This window comes from Manis javanica, chromosome 1 (assembly GCF_040802235.1).
Source record: "Manis javanica isolate MJ-LG chromosome 1, MJ_LKY, whole genome shotgun sequence".
NCBI lineage: Eukaryota > Metazoa > Chordata > Mammalia > Pholidota > Manidae > Manis > Manis javanica.
The window spans coordinates 100,764,178-100,785,507 of NC_133156.1; the positions used below are offsets into that span (position 1 = coordinate 100,764,178).

Genomic DNA, 21,330 nt, shown 5'->3' on the forward strand with positions numbered 1-21,330 from the left:
TTAGTATCATCTCCTTGTTTTCAGTCTGGAAAAACAAACTTCCATTTACTACTGGGCGAACATATAACATCAGCTCATGGATTTTGTTGAATGTGATTTAAATGGCTTCTCACTATAAAGAAGTGATTTTTAAACTAATTGTTTTAACTAAACACTCACTTACTACAATTTATAGAAAATAGATTTAATTACATTTTCTTAAGAATATAAATCATGACAAGTTAGTACTGTAAAGTTATCCTTAGTAAATTGCCTTAATTTTTTACCATAATCATTATTGCTAACACTCACCAGCATGATTATGATTTTAATAACCAATAAAATGTCAAACTGTGTATTTTCTTAAAGTAAATGTTAATGTTTTCATCAAGCAATATATATACTCTTTATGTAGACAGATATATTCACATGTTAAACAAAATATGTTTTCAGACCTTCAGGAGGTGGAAAATATTGCCTTGGGAAAAGGAAACGGTATCGCTCCTGTAACACAGATGTAAGTAAACCAAACTCTGCTATGAAAAATTAGCTTACATTTCCCCCGGAGCAGGGAAATTTTTTGACCTGTAAGCTATTTAACCATAAATTCATGTGTGTGAGGGTCACATGGATTTTTTAAATTGTTAATAAATGGAACTGGCCTTGGGTCCATCAATTCCATCAACAAGGGTTGAGGGGAAGCTCCAGTACTAGGAGCAAATAAACTCTACCCCAGTAAGTATCTGGAGAGAGCCACCCACACTCACTGGTCCCCCAGTACTCTCAACTTCGCCACTACCATCTTTCTCAAGTACACCAGCATTAATCTCATTAAGTCCCTTATCTCATTTTGTGGTTGCCAGTGCAAGAAGCCCAGACTCCCACATCATTCCTCATCTCTTGCCATGCAGTCTCATCAAGCTGTGCATACCCCCTCTGCTGTTTTCTATCCCTTCCCTACTACTGAAACTCTTCAGTGCCCTCTGGAATTCATGATCCATCATCAGCAAAATCCCTCACATCCTGGCATCTCTGAATGTTCCTTCTCTTCCACCTTTTGGTTCTAAGGCAGAGTGGCTCTCCTCTGAAGATGCTGCTCCCTCTGTTACCCTCTAAAGGTGAGGACTTATGTTTTCTCCCTCAGCTCTTGAATGACTAGAAATGGATTCATATCTTCTTTATATCTCATTACTCCTTCCTGATAATTCTTCCTCCCTCTTATCTAAAAACTACAGCTTTTAATTATATGTCATGAGTCTATTATACACTGTCCCTTACTCTCATGTTCCTCAACCCTATGCCTGTCTTAATTCTTGGTTACCTCATAAATATGTAGATGATTTTTCCAATACCTTCTCATCTGGATTTTTCCATAAGCATACAAACGTGATGTTAGTTCTCCTACCTTAAAAAAAACAAAAACAAAAACAAAAAGCCTGCCAGTTATCCTTCTAACTTTAAAACAAAATTCCTCAAAAGAGTTACCTGTACTTACTGTGTCCAATTCCTCTTATTTCTTCCTAAAATTGCTCATGTCTGTTTTCTGCTGCCATCATTCTAATGAAAATGCCCTTATGGTTTATAGGAATTATAGCTTAATTCCTGCAAAGCCTGTTATAATAATACTATAACAAATACTTGGTGTTGATTGATCTTAGAGGGAAAAAAATGATATTGCTGAAGATGTGGAGGGCTCCAGGCAGTAGAAGAGAAATAGTAGGTAAATAGAAATTTACATTGATTACATGGCAGAAGCAGTGATGGAAGGAGTAGATGATCAATTCCTTGAGGGAAGGAGCTCAAGATGCTGGGAAAAACAATGAACCCCACAAACCACCTTATGATCCTATTCTTAAGTCACACAGTGTTTATGTCATAAATTCCTACTGGCTTTATAGAACAAGTAAAAATTTATTGAAATCAAATAATATCAGGATTTTCCCCAAGAAATTAGATTTTTCAAGGAAAGCTATTCAGCTCATTTAAATTTATTAAACAGTTCCCTTGAATGTGTTTTCCCATTTGTGATAATGGTTCCATAAGATGGGAACTATATTTTGTTAAGAATGTGTTCAACAGCAGACTAAGTATCTAAAAGCTTTTAATTTCAAATTCAACCCACAGCAAGTCCTCTTCCAATATTTCACTTGTTTTCTTCCCAAAAGCTCATGAGAAATAATGGCCAATGTAATATAAATCCGAGATATTGAAGACATTGCCCAGGGAAGTTCCTTTAAGATTATTATCAGTTTTCTAGAGTGGATCACAAAATGCTACTCAGGAACAGGTCTGGCTTAAAGGGAGGCCATGCCATACAAACACTGGTTCCATGGTCATTCAAGGTCTACATTTAAAAAAGCATGGATTTTAAATAGCAAGTCTAAAATGCAGTGTTGTCCTAATAGCGTTGATCATCTGTCCTCTATGCTTTCTGGGAAAGCAAGGACCAAAACTCATTTACATTCTCGTGAGTCTTTGATATGGCCATAAATACCCTAGAGAAAAAGGAAGAGAGGAAGGGATTCCTGGTCCTATCAACAACTAGCCAGCTTTTTATTTTTTATATTTCAAACAAATACCTGTTCTACCTGTCTCTGGAGATATTTCAGGATGACTTGCCAGTAGTTTTTGGTGACTTCAAGGAGGATTTAGGATTTATTGATACAAAGGAAAACAAGTGCAAGCAAAGGGTACATTAACTACCTTTACGTGCTTTCACAGGTTTGCAGATGACAAGGACATCAATATCCAGTTAAGTTTGCAGAGCAGTTAGTTATGTTGCTAAGAGCTTATGAGGGAAACAGTATAGGCTGCCACCCAGAGCCAAGTGGGAAGTCAGCCTGAGGCCTGCAGGGTGTCTGCGGGAGCAAAGCCCTGTCAGCGCTGGTTGATCTAGTAATTAACTGTCAGTCTAATTTATATACAGGCCAGGAGGTTCCCTGGTATAAAAATGAATGAACAAATGGTACAAGGATACCTTTTGGAAGACCATATTACCTATAAGTGAATTAAAGGGTCATCGTGGAATTGCCAGGACCTCTCAAGATTTTCCGCCAAATGTAGTCTTTTTGGAAATGATTACAAATTAAGTCCTTTGGTGGCAAGTGTAAAGGGAGGAGAGCAACTTGGAGGTGGTAGGGAGGGAAGAGAAGGGCAAAGCCACAGAGCATACCCTGCAGTGGCAAGTATAAAATTCTTTGGAGTTTTCCATGTTTTGTCTTTAATATCCTTATGAATTATGCATTCCACCCCATTATATGTCCTCTTTGTTTTAATATGAAAATGAAGCACTGTTTTATTGGGAATTGATGTAGGAAGAAACACCCCTCTGTGCCGTGTTACTCAAAGCCAGTTTGGAAAGTCTAGTCCTGATGGAAAGGCACATACTGGCAATCAGCAGAAGTTTCTTTGCTGTATTTCTTTTTAAATGAGCCATTCTCTATTGTCATTTTGTGAGAAAAATTCACAAGTTCTAATCCAAACCAAACACAACATCTACAGACCTATATAAGCTGTTTCGATTTACAATTATCCAAGGAAGATAATGCAGAAGTGTAAAATGAAATGGCCACAATTCTTTGCTACATACAATATTTTTATACAAATGAAAAACTCTGACAAATATTTCAAAAATAAAGGTTCCATGTTCCATTTTCTATTGACTTATATAGCTCAAATCAGTAGAGGACATATGTTGTGCCAACCACATTACCATATGCATAGAACCCACCAGATTCCAGGGGGTATGGGAATGTATATTGTAGACATAGAAATATTCAAAATGAGAGGGTGGCCAAATGGGGAACTATAGTACTTGCACCTTCTTAGCATTTAAAAAAATTAAACTAAAAACTAATTGAAGAGAAACTCCTAAGGGGAAAATAGTGGTGAAATATATCTTCAGACTCTCCCCACCTGCAATTTGAACAGGGCCTTCTAAAAGTCAGGGAAAGAAAAGCATTTCTTCTCTGTGTGTCTTGAAGTAACCCAAATGACATCATTAACTAATCTCTCAATTGAAGTGATCCACCCATGTGCACCAAGGCTCGCTCCTTCTATTCCCCTACTCTTTGGAATGGCATGCTGGCATAAAACTCGGTATTTCTGATGCACTAGCAAAGAATTTGACCCAATGACCCACATGATATTTTGGCTAAATGGCAAAGATAGCTTGAAAAGTATTGCTGTGAAACAACTTCCCAGCAACTGAGGAAGGCTTAAATCATGACTCCTTTAAATATGAGGTGGGAAACACAACAAAAACAGTAACTACTCTGGAGTGGGGATCTTTTTTTGAGTTAGACTGGGAGAGCCACAGACTCTTTTCCAAGACAAATAGTAGTCATATACACAGTAACACAAAAGGTAGTTACTAAAAAGATATGATACTAAAAAGGTAGCATTATGTCAAGAATATTTTGCAGATGATATTGATTACATAAAGAATAAAATTCAATTGACCAATTATTAATAAATAATTGGTGCAGCACAAGGTAATATCAAGTCACTGAATATCTGAAAACCAAACATTTCCTCATCTCAATCACATCTATGGAAATATTGTACCCAAAGTGTTTCTACCTAGTCCTAAAGAACTGTGTATTCATAAAAAGAAATGCCTTTGACAAGTTATACATGACATCCATGTTGCTAAATCCACTATTCAATTCTGAGCATTCATCTTACTTGATATTCACTAGGCTTCCATGACACAACTTTTTGGCTGTCCTTTTATATTCCTACTTATTCTTTCTCAGTCTCTTGATTCCTATTCTTTTCTCTGACCTCTTAATGTTAGAGTACCTAGGACTTAATCCTTGATCTTTTCCTCTGCTCTAACCATAATCATTTCCTTGGTGATCTCATCCAGTTTCATTGGTTTTGATACTATTCATATATCAAACTTATATTTTCATTCCAGACTTCTTCCATGGATTCCAGACTCATATCTTACCATTAATTATATTTTAATAGACATCTATTACTTAACATGTCCAAATGTTGCCTCCAAAACATTTCCATAGCCTGTTCCTCTAGCAGTTTTTTCCATCTCATATGTCAGTCCCATCCGGCTCAGCTGAAAATCAAGTCATTCTTGATTCCTTTCTCTGTCTCACAGCCTATAGCCAATCTCTAAGGAAATCCCCTTGGCTTTGCCTTCAAAATATATTATAGATCTGACTAGTCTCACTGCCTCCATTGCTGCCATTCTATCTTTACTGGATTATTCTAAATAGCTTTTAAGTCAATATCCAGTTACTATTCTTGCTCTCTACATTCCTCAATATAGGAGGCAGAAGAGTCAGATTATATTCTTTACTCAGAACCCTTCAAGGGCTCCCAGTTCTACTTAAACCCAAAGTCCTTACAAAGGCCTGCAAGGTTTACACAATCTGGTCTGTGACTTTTCTGGGCTCCTCTCTTACTACGTTCCTCCTCACTCTGTTCCATGCTTGTTCCCCTCCTTCCTTATATGCGCTAGGTGTGCTCCCACCTTATGGCCTTTATGTTCGCTGTTCCTTTTGCCCTGTAACTCTTATTCCGGAATATCTACCCAACTAGCCTCACCTTTACCCAACTGTCACCTTCTCAGTGAGGCCTAGCCTTAATGTCATATTTAAAATTGCAACCCTCTCTGCTCTTTACAACCTTGGGACTTCTAATCCTCCTTACCCTGCTCTATTTCCCACCCACCGTACCACCTCCTAATACACTCTATAGCTTACTTATCATCTTTAATTCTATTAAATTTGAATCTTGAAGTAATTACATGCAGCTTCAATTACAGTAATCATGTCAAGTTACCGGCATTATTTATTCATTTACTCAACAAATAATAAGAGTGCCTCCTATATATCAGACTGTGTTAGAGTAAGAAAGACAATCTCTGCCCTCAAGGATCTTATAATTTCCTGGCAAATCACCGAAGTGTAAAAAAATCACAGTATAGAGTGATAGTGATATGATATGATAGAATAAGTATGGGATGCTGTAAAAGCACATAGAATTGGCCCAAAACCTGATTAGAGATTTAGAGATTTCTTCCCATAGGAAGCTAGAGCTCTGAAAAGCAAATAGGAGCTGGCCAGAAATGAAGAAAGTGACAATGAGAGCAGATGGAAAATTAAATGAGAGTTTGGAAGTTAAAGAGTGTGATATTTATCTCAAGGCATTAAGACACCATTGAATGATTTAACCTCAGATTTATGCTTTAGATGAGCACAGATTGGAGAAGGTGAGATTAAAATAGAACAATAAACAAATCAAAAAGAATTTATGTATATGATGAGTACAGCTGGAGTGCTGAGCCATGTGCTGCGCGCTAGGAATGACAGTGGAGTCTAAAGAAGGTTAGCAGAAAATTAAGGACCTAACTTCAAAAAAAGTACATTAAAATTGAGGAATCAATGTGGTATAGGAAAAACAGTGATGAGAAAGAAGGTGAGGGGATCAGAGAATGGAATGTATTTTAGTTTAAAGTATGAGAAGTGAGACTGTTCTCAAGAATAAGAAATCTAGAGTGTGGCAAAGGAAGAATGTGCCTGACCTGGATTGGAGGGTAAGGAGTTCAAGGGCCTTCAAAGCTGAGGAATTTGGAGAATCTTCCATGTGAATGTCACTCATGACAACAGAACTTGGAGTGCTGAGTGAGACTGTGAACCATGTATCATACTCTTCAATAAACAAGGGGAAATGACCACCATGAGGTTAGTAGGAAGCAAAGATGAATGAATAACATGAATCTCAGAAGAACAGAGTTGTTACACAGGGTAGAAGAAATGAATACCTACTGGATATCAGACTGTTAGGTAAAAGTGAGGAAGCCAAACCCATTTCTCAATTCCCATCTATTTCCATGATTATATAATTATAAGGGTGGGCACACATTTTGGCCCTAATAACAGAAGTGCATATGATAAGAATAATGTATGATAAGTAACAGAATAAGAAAAAAGGTACCAGACATCTTATGCATATTGCATTTTACCCATGAACTATATTTTAGATGCTCAAATTATAGAACTTGCTATTGGCACGCTGACATTTCTATTACTAGTTTTGTCTTCTGTTTCAGCTTTCAGCAAATCATAAGGAGATACAGTTAGCATAACTATATCATGTATGTACAAATAATTAATTACGGGATTTTTTTCATTAAACGACTACTAGTTCAGAATTTGAGGCAATTCGGTTACCCACTGAAATTTGTTTTCATGCTATCCAGGTTAATAAAGCTGTCTGAGCATAAGTTGTGTAGCTTAGGCCTTTTAAAATGTAATCTAATGTATGAAAATACAAGTTTTCAAAATACATAGTCTAGCCCAGCACTGTCTAAGATAACTTTTTTCGATGATGGAAATATTCTATATGTAAACTCTCTGGCCTGGTAGCCACCAGCCAAATTAGCTATTGAGCACTTGAAATGTGGCTAGTGTAACTGAAGAACAGAATTTTTAGGTTTAATTAATTTAGATTTGAATAGCAAAACATGGCTAGTGGCAACTGTATTGGGCAGTACAAAACTAGACAGTCTGGCCATGCAGCAGAAAAATAATTGTTATAAAGAAGATTATAAATATTATATATCATATTCTTAAAACAGACCAGTCTTAGATCATTTGGGGAACAAATGTAAGAGACTTCTATTTTTGGTAAGGACAGAATGGGTTATTCGGACAAAAATCTTTTTAAAATTTACTGAATAAGATTTTTTAAAAATCTTAAAAATCAGCAAAGAGCTGACAAGATAGGGAAAGACTGAAGTTCAAATTCTATGAGAAAGAGGAATCAAAAATGTAAGTGGAACATGAGAGCATCTCAAGTACATTTGCCCTGACAACGCTCGGAGGAAAAGAAGAGATGAACTGCTCAACTGTTTTTCTTAAATTTAAGGCAAGTTTTTCTCAGTGTTCCTCCCGCAGATTTCCTTCATGTTTCATTGGCCAGAAGGCCACATGCCCACCCTTAACAGAGTCATGGGCAAAAGGGACAGGCTTACCATAATTGGTTTAGACTAATCCAGATTTGCCCCTAAAATTAGGTTAAGGTCACTTTCCCCGAAAAGTAGATTCCTGGGCAGATACCAGACTTCTGTTAGTGGGGCAGTAGGGAGTAATACATATTGGGTACATCACACATATGCACCATGGAGCTCTTTCAGTTTCCATCTGTATTTGTAGAGATAGCAGCAACAGTAGTAGTAGTAGTAATAGCAGCTGCTGACATTTATTGAGCACTTATTATGTACTAGACCTATTATTTTAACCATATTTTCTTCCTGCACTGAGTTCTTCCTTTCTCTTTAATAGTGAGTTGGCTTGGTAAGATAGTTTAAATTTTCATTCTTCAACATTAATCCAGAAAAACTGTACTAATTCAAAGTTTTGGTATAATCTCTTCTGTTACAACCTTGTTTCTGCAGTACAAATTAGCTCATAAATGACTGAGTTATTTTGTGCCACTAAGTAATGCAGCAGCTGAGGTTAAATACATTGTTACATTGATACAGATGAACAGCAGAAGACTACTGTTACACGGTGAGCATTCATCTCACATTCTTCTTTTTAATCAGTTTGGTCACATGCTCTGCCATAGAACTCTACTTAGTGTGTGTTTTTGCCTATTCTTTGTACATTGGCCTCTTGTCTCTATAACTCAGCAGCTTCAACCCTTCCTTATGAACTTGCTTGGCCTTTTTTTCCTTTTTGGAAGATTAAGTCCCATGTTTAATCCAGTATTTATTTGTTAGGAACTTGCCATGTATTTTTAAATTGTTTTTATGAGAAGTTTTTAAAAATTAGAATTGTTACTGTTTTTGATATTGTTCTGTCTTTGAGTTGTTTCCTCTAAGGCTATTTTTCCCATATCCCTGTTACTTTTGGTGTGCGATGTTATAGAAAGGGATTTTTCAGGAATGTATGTATCATATTAGAGCAGAAGCTCTTATGCTTTAATAATCCATTCTAAAAGTTTCTATTACATAGACTATATTATAGGACAGATAATTTAATGGTAAATCATGAAGGGTGAATTGTTTGGAGTTTAGATTAAGTAATGCAAGCAAGACTTCAGTATTTTCCTGTTAGCATAGTTACTATAAGAGCATTATAGCGCTGTTGTATTTGTGTCCTTTATATTAACCTTGGTACTTTTTTCTAAATACATAATGGTTTAAATGTTCTCTTTTTTCTTTAAGGCCTGGATGTCTGTTACATGTGGGCTACCATAATTTAAGAGATTGAAAAAAGTGTACTTGTCTTTTATCAGCTCAGCCTCCTGCCCTAGTGCATGTTTTACATAATTTAATCCAATGCACATCACATTTAGTGACTCTCTAAATGAGGTCTGAGAGAAAACTTTCCGTTTAGTCAGAATCAGTTTGACAGTCAAGAACTCAAAAACAATTCACGAGCATTTTTGTCTTGATCCTTTGTGAACTAAGAGGTTTTCTTAAGATTTTTATAGGGGTAATACAAAGGATGAATTCAAATGGTCCTGAAGAAATTTCAAGTCCGTGCCTAGAATAAGATATGTCAGATGGTCAAATAGCAGGAGCACCAGGATTCTTTATTTAGTGTTATATATCTTTGAAGCTTGCTCCATGCTTTCTAATTTATGCCCATAATGTACATTATAATACAAAAGCTAGGAGATATTAGGCTGATTCACATGTATTTGATAGACTACCTGATTCCTTTTAAGATCTTGTAACCTATTCCACATAGTCTGTCAGTTTTCCATGTAGTATAGCAATGTTGACCCTTTCATTTCTTGATTGACCAGCCAGGATTACTGCATAGTTCTCATGTTTTTACATACAATAATTATCATTATTATTTATAATTATCTGATTAGTGTTTAGTTGCTTCATTGAAATCCCTACTGAAAAACAGAATAAATTAGAAAATCAGAGGGAAGAAAAAAATACTGTTAAACTGGGATTACATTAAGTATGTACCACAAGGTTCTTCTTCATTTAAGTGGATTACAGATTTTGCTTTGAATTTCCTAATAACCTGAGCAAAGAGGCAAACACTCTCAATTCTAAGATCCATAATGTCTGGTAGCCATGACAAAAGGAGATATATCCACAAAGGAACACTTCACTATTTTGAAGTGTTACTTCTCCTATGTGGATCCTTACACTGGTGAATAAGATTAAAACATAAAAGGCTGACCGTACTGTTTTTGCTTAGGTTGGAGGAGAAATTAGAACCTTGAACTGAGGTAGGCAACCAATCTTAGAAAGTGTCAAGCACAAAAAGATGGCCACACTTTCACCCTAAAGCTGATTTAATTGCTGCCACAGACATTGGAAGGGCACAGGAATGGTAGGAAGACAAGATCTGTCCAGTGGGGAAAAGGACAGCATTCCTATTGATTCCTGTGTGCCTCCACCTCTTCAAAGAAAGAGATCTGCAGAGGTAGAAAAGGCAACATCTCAATCTTTGGAGGATTTTAAATAGGTCAAAAAGGGTTATGAGCTGAAAAACTGACCTGACCACTCTCAAGAGCAATATAATCAGCCTAGAGGCCAAAAGTATTCACACACTAGACTCTGAGGCTGATCATCTGCTTCAGAACGTATTGGACGGGCAGTTTGTTATCATATCACCATTGGTGACCCTCAAAAGCCTTCAAAAGCAGCTAGACAAGCACTCTTTCTTTGACAATCATGTGTTGGTCTTCAGGACAAAATAGTACATAAAGGCAATAGCTGTAGCAGGAACAAATTAATATGCTTTCCATCTTGAAGCTGATGAGAAACCAGGAGAAGTTATTAAAGACATATAGGAGAATTGGATGAAGTTTTGTCTCACCATTAAACTAGAAACTACAATATAATACTTGAGATCATAAGCTAATCTAATGGATGTGGCCTTTTGAAACTCGGATTTGAAAGGCAGAATTTTGTGCAAGTTATAATACCAAGGGTTCATTGATTGAGAACACAGTCCCCCTCTTTGGATATAGAGATAAATGATTAATAAGGTCCTGACAGTTTTTATAAATCTGTAAAGGTAGGAACTAATATGATTATCTGATAGTGCATTATGAAAAGTAAAGCCCCAGATCTGTGCTCAATCTTCTGAAAAGTGTTTGTTCAGGATTGCCTCAAAAATATACTTTGGATTATTATGTGTATACAGTTCCTTTTTTACTGGCATAAAAGAATATGGACTATTCATCAGGTATTTCCAATTACCTGAGCAATTTTTCATACCAATAACTTCAAACTATCATGCAAAATGTTCTTAAGTGAGTAAAAATTGGTGTACACAGTATAACTATTTTAAGTAGCAGAATTTATAGGTTACTATGTGACTACATGACTTGAAAACTTGATTTTTATAAAGAGTAATAATATCAAAGTTATAGGCCAAACTTTTTATCACAGCTTAAAGAAGAAATATTAGCTACTATGAAAAGGACTTTTGTACATTTCTAAGATGAATTTCCTGGTGTTGTTTGCTGTTTTCCAAAACCAAGAAAATTCTTGTGTTTTTCCTACTTCATATTATTTATGATTTGTGTATCTGCTTGATAATGTGACTAGGATAAAACTTCTGCTGAAAGAACTTAAGCTCCACTTTGGTTGGGTGGGAAAGTCATATTATTCTTGCATCTTAAAGATCTAATTTCCTTCTTTATTTTATGCATCAAAACTATAAAAAGTTATGGACTTAAAGGCAGTATAGCACAGAGAAGACAAGTAGTGACTCTACAGCATCTTACTATGCTGATGGACAGTGACTGTAATGGGGTATGTGGTGGAGACTTGATAATGGGGGGAATCTAGTAACCACAGTATTGCTCATGTAATTGTATTTTAATGGTACCAAAATTAAAAAAAAAACCTATAACGATGTAGGCAGTTTACAACCATAACCTGTTTGAGGAGAATGGCTTGAAAATTAGTCTAAATAAATGTACAGACTCAATACAAAAAAAAAAGTTATGGACTTAAAAAGGTTTTCCAAGTCATCTGTGGTCTGTCTTACTTCCAGTCTAATCTTACCCTGCAGCAGAACCAGATAGCTGAGAACATTCTGAAACTATAGACCTTGCCCCCAGGGACAGGTTTGGGGTAAGTGATGACAAAGTAGAGTTGATCCATTATTAACATGTTAAAATCATGTCCCAATTTACAATTAGAAAACAAATTGTTTCAACAAATTTATTCTTATTAATATTATATATGACATTATAACATATATGATAAAATAACAGCAGCAATGTCATTAATCTTCTTTAGATTAATGAGTTAGTATGTGCATCATGTTTTGAGAAGTGAGGAATAGTTTTTAAGACCAGAATAGAGCTCACTTATTTAATTTGTTCTGAAGAGGGATGTTTAAAAAAAATGACAGAGTAAAACATTTTTTTTCCTTAACATTTTCATAGGTTTAGGAGAAAGGGCTATATATATACTACAGATAGATACATTTTAATTAAATTCAAGCTATATAAGGTATAGAAATAGCTTTAATTTTGAAAACTTGCATAGAAGATTATGGTATCAAATTGACAATTAGATTCAGGTTTGTCTGGATAATGTAGGTTTATCAGGTTTTTCTTTTCCTTTTCTTTAAAAGTAAATGAAACTACAAAAAAATGTCATAAATTGTTTGAGGGAGAACAGGTGAGAAGGTTGAATCAGAACTGGGTTTGAGATGGTTTACTACATGCATTAAACACTAAATTTAATGAGATAATCTCTACCTGATAACTAGGAAATCAGGAATTTTGCTTGCATCTTGTAAGAGAGGGTGTGGAAACAAGGAATTGTGGCATCTCTGTGTAACTTAGAGAAAGATGTCTTCATGGTGAACAAACAGAAATACATCCTTTCGTTACTGTCCTATGTCAAGTGCATAACTTGTCAAGCAGAACAGGGGTTGGAAACTGAACTCCACTTATGTTCCTTCAAGTAACAAGGTATAAGCAACTAAGAGTATGTTGCTGTATTGAAGAGGAAAAAGACAATTAAGTTTGGAGATTGCAGAAGGTTGGTCTAATATATTAATGAAGAAGCAAAAGTGCTTTTTGGCATGAAAGCAAGAAAGGAAGAAACAGCAGAAGATGGGAAAGAGATAAGGGCCATAGAAGAGCAAAATGGTAATTTTGCTCATTTTACAATTTACCCTGAGGCTGTAGGAATCCTAATGTCTTCCAGCCTGCCCATCTTCTTTAGGAAGAGAGAAAATGGAAAGGAGAAAAAGTTTTCATTTTTGGCCTGCTTCTCACTCTTTATTGCCCATAAGACATTATATAGTATTTGCAGAATTTTCCTTATTTGTAAGACATTTCAGGATGTATTATCTTAAAGGTAATGGCATTTTGTATGTATTTTGTGAATGAGAGAAAGAAGGCACAAAGAAATTCTAGGAATCACCAAAGTCCCAAAAGACATATGGTGATTGAATGGGCTAAAAAGATCAAGACCATCTATATGTTTCCTACAAGAAATTCACTTTAGACCTAAAGGTACACACAGACAGAAGTTGAGGGAATGGAAAACGATATTCCGTGCAAATGGAAATGAAACAAAAGTTGGGGTAGCAATACTTTATATCAGAGAAAATAACTTTAAAACAAAGATTGTAACAAGAGAAAAAGAAGGACATTATATGATTGGGGGTACAATCCAGCAATAAAATAGAAAAATCGTAAATATCTACACACCCAAGGAGCACCTAAATATATAAAGCAAATATTAACAGACATAAAGGGAGAAATTGACAGTAATACAATAATAGTAAGTGATGTTAACATCCACTTACATCAATGGATAGATCATCCAGATAGAAAATCATTAAGGAAGTAGTGACTTTGAGTGACACATTAGAAATTACAAGAGAAAAACCAGAAAAAACACAGACATGTGAAGGCAAAACAGCTTGGTATTAAACACCAGTGGATCAATGAAAATACCTGGAGATAAATGAAAAATTAAACTACAACATTCCAAAATCCTTGGAGTGCAGAGAAAGCAGAAATACAAAGGATTATGAGACTACTATGAAAAATTGTGTACAAAAAATTGGACAACTTAGAAGAAATGAACAAATTCCTAGACATATTCAATTTTCAAAGACTGAATCAGGAAGAAATAGAAAATGTGAACAGACTGATTATAAGTAATGAAATTGAATCAGTAATTTAAAAACCCCCAAGAAACAAAATTCAAGGACCAGTTGGATTCATAGGTGAATTCTATGAAACATTTAAAGAAGAGTTGATACCTTTCCTGCTCAGACTATTCCAAAAAACAGAAGAGGAGGGAAAGTTTCCAAATTCTTCTATGAGACCAGCATCACCCTAGTACCTAAACAAAGACACTACAAAAAAAGAAAATCACAGAAAAGTATCACTGATAAAAGACATAAAAATCCTCAACAGAATATTAAGAAACCAAATTCAACAATACATTAAAATAATCATTCTCCATGATCAAGTAGCATTTATTCCAGGCTGAGATGCAACGATGGTTCAATATCCAGAAATCAATTAACATGCTACAGTTTATTAACAAAATGAAGGATACAAATCATAGGGTCATCTAAAGAGATGCAGGAAAAAATTTGACAGAATTCAACATTTATTCATGATAAAATCTCTCAACAAAGTGAGAACAGAAGGAATGTGCCTCAGCATAATAAAAGCCACATATGACAACCCCACAGCTAAGATCATATTCAAAGGTGAAAAACTGAGAGCTTTTCCTCTAAGATCAGGAACAAGGATGCCCACTCTTGCTACTTTTATTCAACATAGTACAGGAAGCTCTTGCCACAGCAATCAAACAAGACAAAGAAATAAAAGGCATCCAAATGGGTAAGGAAGAAATAAAATTGTCACTGTTTACAGATGACATGTTGCTATACATAGAAAACCCTAAAGACTCCACCAAAAAACTATTAGAACTAATAAATGACTTCAGTAAAGTCACAGGATACAAAATCAATATAAAGAAATCTGTTGCATATATTTACACTAATAACAAACTAGCAGAAAGAAAAAAATTAAGAAAATAATCTCATTTCAAGTTGCATCAAAAAGAATAAAATACCTAGGAATAAATTTAACAAGGGAGGTGAAAGATCTATATTCTAAAAACTATAAGACACTGATGAAAGAGAGATAGCACAAATAAACAGAAAGATAAGTCATGCTCATAGGTTGGAAGAATTAATGTCCAAATGACAATACTACACAAAGCAATCTACAGATTCAATGCAATCCCTTTCAAAATACAATAGCATTTTTCATAGAACTTGACCAAAAAATCCTAAAATTTGTATGGAACTGCAAAAAACCACGAATAGACAAAGTAGCCTTGAGAAAGAAAAAAGCTAGAGGTACTACACACACAGGTTTTAAACTACTACAAGCTATTATAATCCAAACAGTATGGTACCAGCACAAAAATAGAACAGAATACAGAGGCCAGAAATAGACCCATGTTTACACAGTCAATTAAAATACAACAAAGGAGGCAAGAGTATACAATGGAGAAAAGAGTATTCAATATGGTGTTGGAAAACTGGACAGCTAAATAAAATGAATGAAACTGGACCACTTCCTTATACCATATACAAAAAGTAACTGAAAATGTATTAAAGACCTAAATGTAAGACCTGAAACCATAAAACTCTTTAAGAAATTATAGGCAGTAAACTCTTGGACACTGGTCTTTTTAAAGATCTCTCATCAGACAAGGACAACAAAAGCAAAAAATAAATGACTGAGACTATGTCAAACCAAAAAGCTTTTGCACAGTGAAGGCAGCCATCAACAAAACAAAAAGACAACCTAACAAGTGAGCAAATATATTTGCAAATGATACATTTGATAAGGGCTTAATATAACATACATGAAGAACTCAAACAACAAACATCAAATAAGAAAAAAGAAAACAAAAACAATCTAATTTAAAAATGGGTAGAGGACCTGAATATTTTCCCAAAGAAGATATGCAGATGGCCAACAGATACATGAAAAGATGCTCAACATCACTAGTCATCAGAGAAATGCAAATCAAAACCACAATGAAATACACCTCTCACACCAGTCAGAATAGCTACTATCCAAAAGACAAGAAATAACAAGTGTTGACGAGTATATGGAGAAAAGGCAGCTCTCATGGACTGCTTGTTGCAATGTAAGTTGGTGTAGCCACTGTGGAGAACAGTGTGGAGGTATGTCAAAAAACTTCAAACAGAAATACCATACCATCCAGCAATTCCATTTCTGGGAAGTTATCCAAAGAGAACGAAAACATTAATTTGAAGAGAAAACATGTACCTCTGTGTTCATTGCAGCATTATTTACCAAGATTATACACCACTAAAATAGCCAAGATACAGAGGCATATCTAAGTGTACATGAATGAATAAAAAAGATGTGGCATATATACACATGTCTATCATGTAACATTATTTAGCCATAAAAAACTAACGAAATCTTGCCGTTTGTGACAATATGGATAGCCCTACAGGGTATTATGCTAAGTGAAAAAAGTCAGAGAAAGACAAATCCCATATATTTCACTTATATATGGAATATTAAAACACAAACAAACAAACAGAACAAACAAAAGCAGAAAGATATAAGTACTGAGAACAAACTGGTAGTTGCCAGAGGGGTGAGATGTGGGGAGATGGGCAAAATAGGTGAAGAGAATTAAGAAAGAGTAAAAGGAAGAAAGCACAAAAAGATCTGGCACTTGCCAAGATCATCCCATTCTTTGGGACAAAACCAGAATTAGAACCCCTGTAATAGAAATGCCACTGAAAAGTTTATCAGCAGAAACTGAAATTTTTCTATAACATTTTTCATGCTCCAGTAAAATTTTTTTTTAGACTTATGTACTAATAAAAAGTATTAAGTTTAGTCAAAAATAGGTGGTTTAAAACTATCAGCATAATTGGAAGCATAGCACAGTTTATAGAATATGCTTAGGCCTCTGAAAAAATAAAGTGTTAAAGAGGCTGATACTAATTTTTTTATTTCTATGAAAATACTAAGATCAAAAGAGGCTGAAACCTGCTGCTTTGCTCTCTGGATTTATGTGGGGCCCTACTGGTTGTTCTTGGAAGGACAGGATGTGCGTGGTAGTGTTAACACTAGGAGGCTGGAAACTTGTCAGGCTCTACATTAACAATGAGTTGCTTATGGCTACCGTTTGCTCTCAGGGTTTCTACACAGTGTCAGCATTTATGTTCCTTCTGGTAATTCAAAAAGCATTACTCCTTAAACTCTGCACTATTCCTAAATAGAACAAAAATATATTTTATATTTCTCCTTAAGAACTTATTCTTTTCTTTGATCACTCTCATCCTTTGGAATCAGCTTATACAACTCCTACTGAGCTTATTTCTACTCAACACAAATTCAGAGCATTCCTGAAGGAAATATTGAAATCAGAAGAAAAGAACGCTAGCTCATATATTCTAGAAACAAAAAGGCATGTCAGCAAGTCCCTGAATCTACAGAGCCCTCAGAGCTTTTTTGCACTTTTTCCCTGAAATGCTCCTTTCACAAGTAGGCGCTTAAGTTACTGTCTCAGTTTCTTTTAACTCTGCTCAAGTGCCACTTTTTCAGAATTTCTCTGACCATACTATTTAAAACAACTTCCCTCTCACTTCACCATCAATCCTCTTTCCTACTTTATTTTTCTTCTTTCTCATCTCAACCAGAGTGAACTACATGAAAACAGGGACCCAATCTGTTTTGTTTTCTGCTTTATCTCGAGAGCCTAAGTGACACATAATAATCATTTTATATATATTTGCTGAATCAAAGAGAGACACCTAAGGCCAGTTCTTGGTGCCTGGTTTTAAGAAGACTAATGATGAGTCATGATGTGCCTATAGCAAAGCCATCAAGTCTAGATATCTTTCAGGGAGAGATTAGGTTTGCTCAGTGTGGATCCAGAAGAAAGGAGCAAGATCACTGGTTTGTAAGAAGACAGATTTGGGCTAAAGTAAGAAAGAACCTGAAAATAACTGCAGCTGTCTGAAAAGTATTTGATCTTTCTATAGATGTTTGTAAAGATTATATGATCACTTTGGGGGTAATTGTAGTGGAAATTTAAGCATCCTTGCAAATTGGATTATAGTCTAACATCAACTCTTAGAAATGTCTGATTCTGTGTTGACTCCAAAATTAATAATTTAGTTTGGTTCTTCTGCAAAATGTTGACAGACATTGCACCTGTTACATTAACACCCTAAATCAGGAGTTGGCAAATTGCATCTCCTAAGCCAAATTTGGTCTGCCATCTCTTTTGTAAATAAAATTTTATAGGAACACAACCCTGACTATTCATTTATGTATTGTTTATGGCTTCTTTCACACTGTTGAGTTGGTAGTGCAACAGAGATGGTATGGCATGCAAAGTCTAAGATGCGGCGTTTACAGGAAAAGTTTGCCAACCTCTGCCCTTAACCAATAAACTGTCCGCAAAAAACCACACATGGAAACATCTCTCTATTTAGCCTCTCAAATACTTCATCATTATTACTATTATTTATTACTATTATTATTGATTATTTTACCAGTAAAGATCCAACCATAATAATATAAACCACTCTAAAAATTTTAATGGAGGGCATTTAATACAAAAAGAATTGGTTACACAGAGGAGACTGACAAACTCATAGATGAGCATCAGCAGGAAAAAGCCACCACTTCTTCCAGGAAGACCCAGGAAGGAGGTAGTTTTATCTGAGTCCAGAGGCCAGAATCACACAGTGGAAGGTAAAGCTATTGGATGGGGTGGGGGATTAGGGAGTGGGGGCATGTGTTCCTGTTGCCTGAAGTTGGAACAATAAAAAGATTCTGCTTCTGCTTAAGCAGCTGCCTGGGGTAGAGAGAAATGAGAGAAAACCCTGGCTTCTCCCACTACTGTCTTCCACTGCCTGAATTCAGCCAGAAGTCCACTGACACAGAAACTTGGGGAGTGGAGCTTGCCAACTTTGTTCTCCTGAAATACAGGGTAGAGCAGCAGAGGGTGAAGAATGAGTCTAAGGATGCCTAAACCCAAGATCAGCACAGTTGCTAATAATTATTCAGTGCTACCATATGCCAGGTACAGAGTAAAGAGTTTACATGAATCCTCACCTAGAAGGTGAATACTAGTATCATCCCCAGTTAATAGATGAGGCTTGGGAAATCACATACATTGCTCAAGGCCATGATTTAATAAATGACCAAGTTAGAATTGAATCCAGCTCTTACTCCAAAATTCTTACTTTTAGCCCTCTCATTTTATGAATGAGAAAACCTAGTTTGGAGAAGATAAAAAACTTGCAGCTGGTAATGAAAGAGCTAGGTCTAGAACCTGAGTTACTCCTATTAGGTTTTTGTCCATGTTAACATAGTTAAAACTTTCTGCTATTATTTAGCATTTAGAGCGCCCAGGGTGAGGCTTCCACTCATGAGGGAGGGGTCTTTGCATCCTGAAACGATTACTAAGCAACCTTTCTGTACCCAGTTTACTATGTTGTAAAATGAGATTCTTAATGATAAGTACCTCTTAAGAATGTTGAGAGAGATTAAATAAATAATACACTTAGAGACCTCTGAACAGTTGCCATGGAGTAGGTACTCACTAAATGCTTCGTAAATGAAAAGCAGCTGTTGTCAAGTTTAATATTTTCATTATACTGACCCCAGGAGTGGTTATCATAGGAAAAGATAGATCAGAAATCTTGTCAAATGTTATCTAAGTGCTTCACTAAGCAGTACTATCCTTCTATTGGACCTTTTATTTCTGTTCTATTTAGGAGAATCACTACAAAATAGTCAAGAATAGGACTTCTGTTTTGTTCTTAAGTGAATAGTCCTCATGATGCCTTTGTTAATTTGGGGCTTTTTTATGTACCACTGCTTTTCAGTGAAATGTCATCTCCTCTTATGCTTCCATGCAGTTTCTTTCTTTCACCTAGGTTGGCCTTTTTCCAACTATTCCCAACATATGACCTTTTCCCTCCTGTTCCATGTAGTTGGCTTCATTCTTAATAGTTACCCCCAACCTCAGAAGTCCTTTTTCTCTCCTAACCAGCTCAATTCCTTTAATACTTTATAATGTAATAAAGAATGAGTATTATTATACACAAGATTTTCTTATTGAACAAATATTTCCTAGCTAATCTCATGACAGGTTGATTTTTCTCTTAAATACAGCACCTATAGGTAGCCTGTTTTTGCTGACACATATGACATATACTTATTGCCTGTAATAGTGCTGTAGTTTTTCCAGTTGTGTCTTGCTTCTCCAACTAAATTGTTAGCCATGCTCAGATGAACTTTTAGGTGGTTGGTGCTTTACATGTACATGGGTATTATGTGAAAATTTGTAGCTAGAGTTGAAATTACTTGTATTTTTAAAAATTGATGATATTTGCTTAAAAGCTAGTCTTGCTCCATGGCAAAGCCACCTACTTTAGTTCTGTGGGATTCCCTTTAAATGTCTAGAAAAGGGAAGTATTCCTTTGACCCAAAGATTAGCACACCATGAAACAAAAGACCCTGAAAGCATCTCTCTCCAGCAAAATTAGGTCACATTGCTCAAACATTGTGGGATGTTACAGTTTTAGTTCGTTGTGAACATAAAGATTGATGTAACCTATTGTAAGCAGTTATTTTTCATTTTTTTAGAGCAAGTAAGAAGGACAGTCTGACAAGCAGAATCATTAGGTTTGTCACTGCAGTGTCCTATTTTAATGTGCAGAACATTTAAAATGCAGGGCTCATAACAGAATGTGGACCTGCTGCCACTATTTTCAGAATCTGAGGCTTTGGACTTCATAGTAGAAATTTGAACCACAGTATATAGGAAGTAATGAGGACCATGCCAATATTTGCACTTTGTGGTCTTTTATTTTTGTACATGCTTCAAGGGACCATTTGCAATATTCTGACCTAGAAAACTGTATAAAGCAAATGCAGAGGTCCAAGGGAGGGTGGTAAGAAGTTCTCAAAATAATCTCTGGGAGTGTCTATAAAAATACTCCTCATTTATTTGCAATTAAGAATTTAATGTAATGACTTGTTCTTGCATATTTAAGGGGTGTTTCAAAAGCAGTAACTTTGTTTCGTAGGTGATACAGCTGCAGAATTCTAAAAGATAAATCAAATTAGGTCACATTGCTCAAACATTGTGGGATGTTATACTTTTAGTTCATTGTGAATGTAAAGATTGAATTTAGGGTAGCCCTGTGGTGTTTGGAATCTAGAACTGGCTAGATTGGCAAGTTTTTACTCTTTGAAAACTTCAGGTAGAAAAAGCATTCCAAACTCTTAATAACAGGTATCTTCACCCTCTCAATATCTTTCTCTCCC

The 21,330-nt window shown here is 35.6% G+C and overlaps 1 protein-coding gene across 2 annotated transcripts in view; it reads left to right on the forward strand.

Moving 5' to 3' along the window:
• The window catches only part of ADAMTS6 (ADAM metallopeptidase with thrombospondin type 1 motif 6), a 324,257-nt gene that overhangs the window by 221,460 nt on the left and 81,467 nt on the right, over positions 1–21,330 (forward strand). For both annotated transcript variants that reach the window (XM_073235705.1, XM_073235710.1), the window contains exon 14: positions 433–496. In XM_073235705.1, the coding sequence (XP_073091806.1) occupies positions 433–496 (64 nt within the window). The remainder of the gene's footprint in view (positions 1–432; positions 497–21,330) is intronic.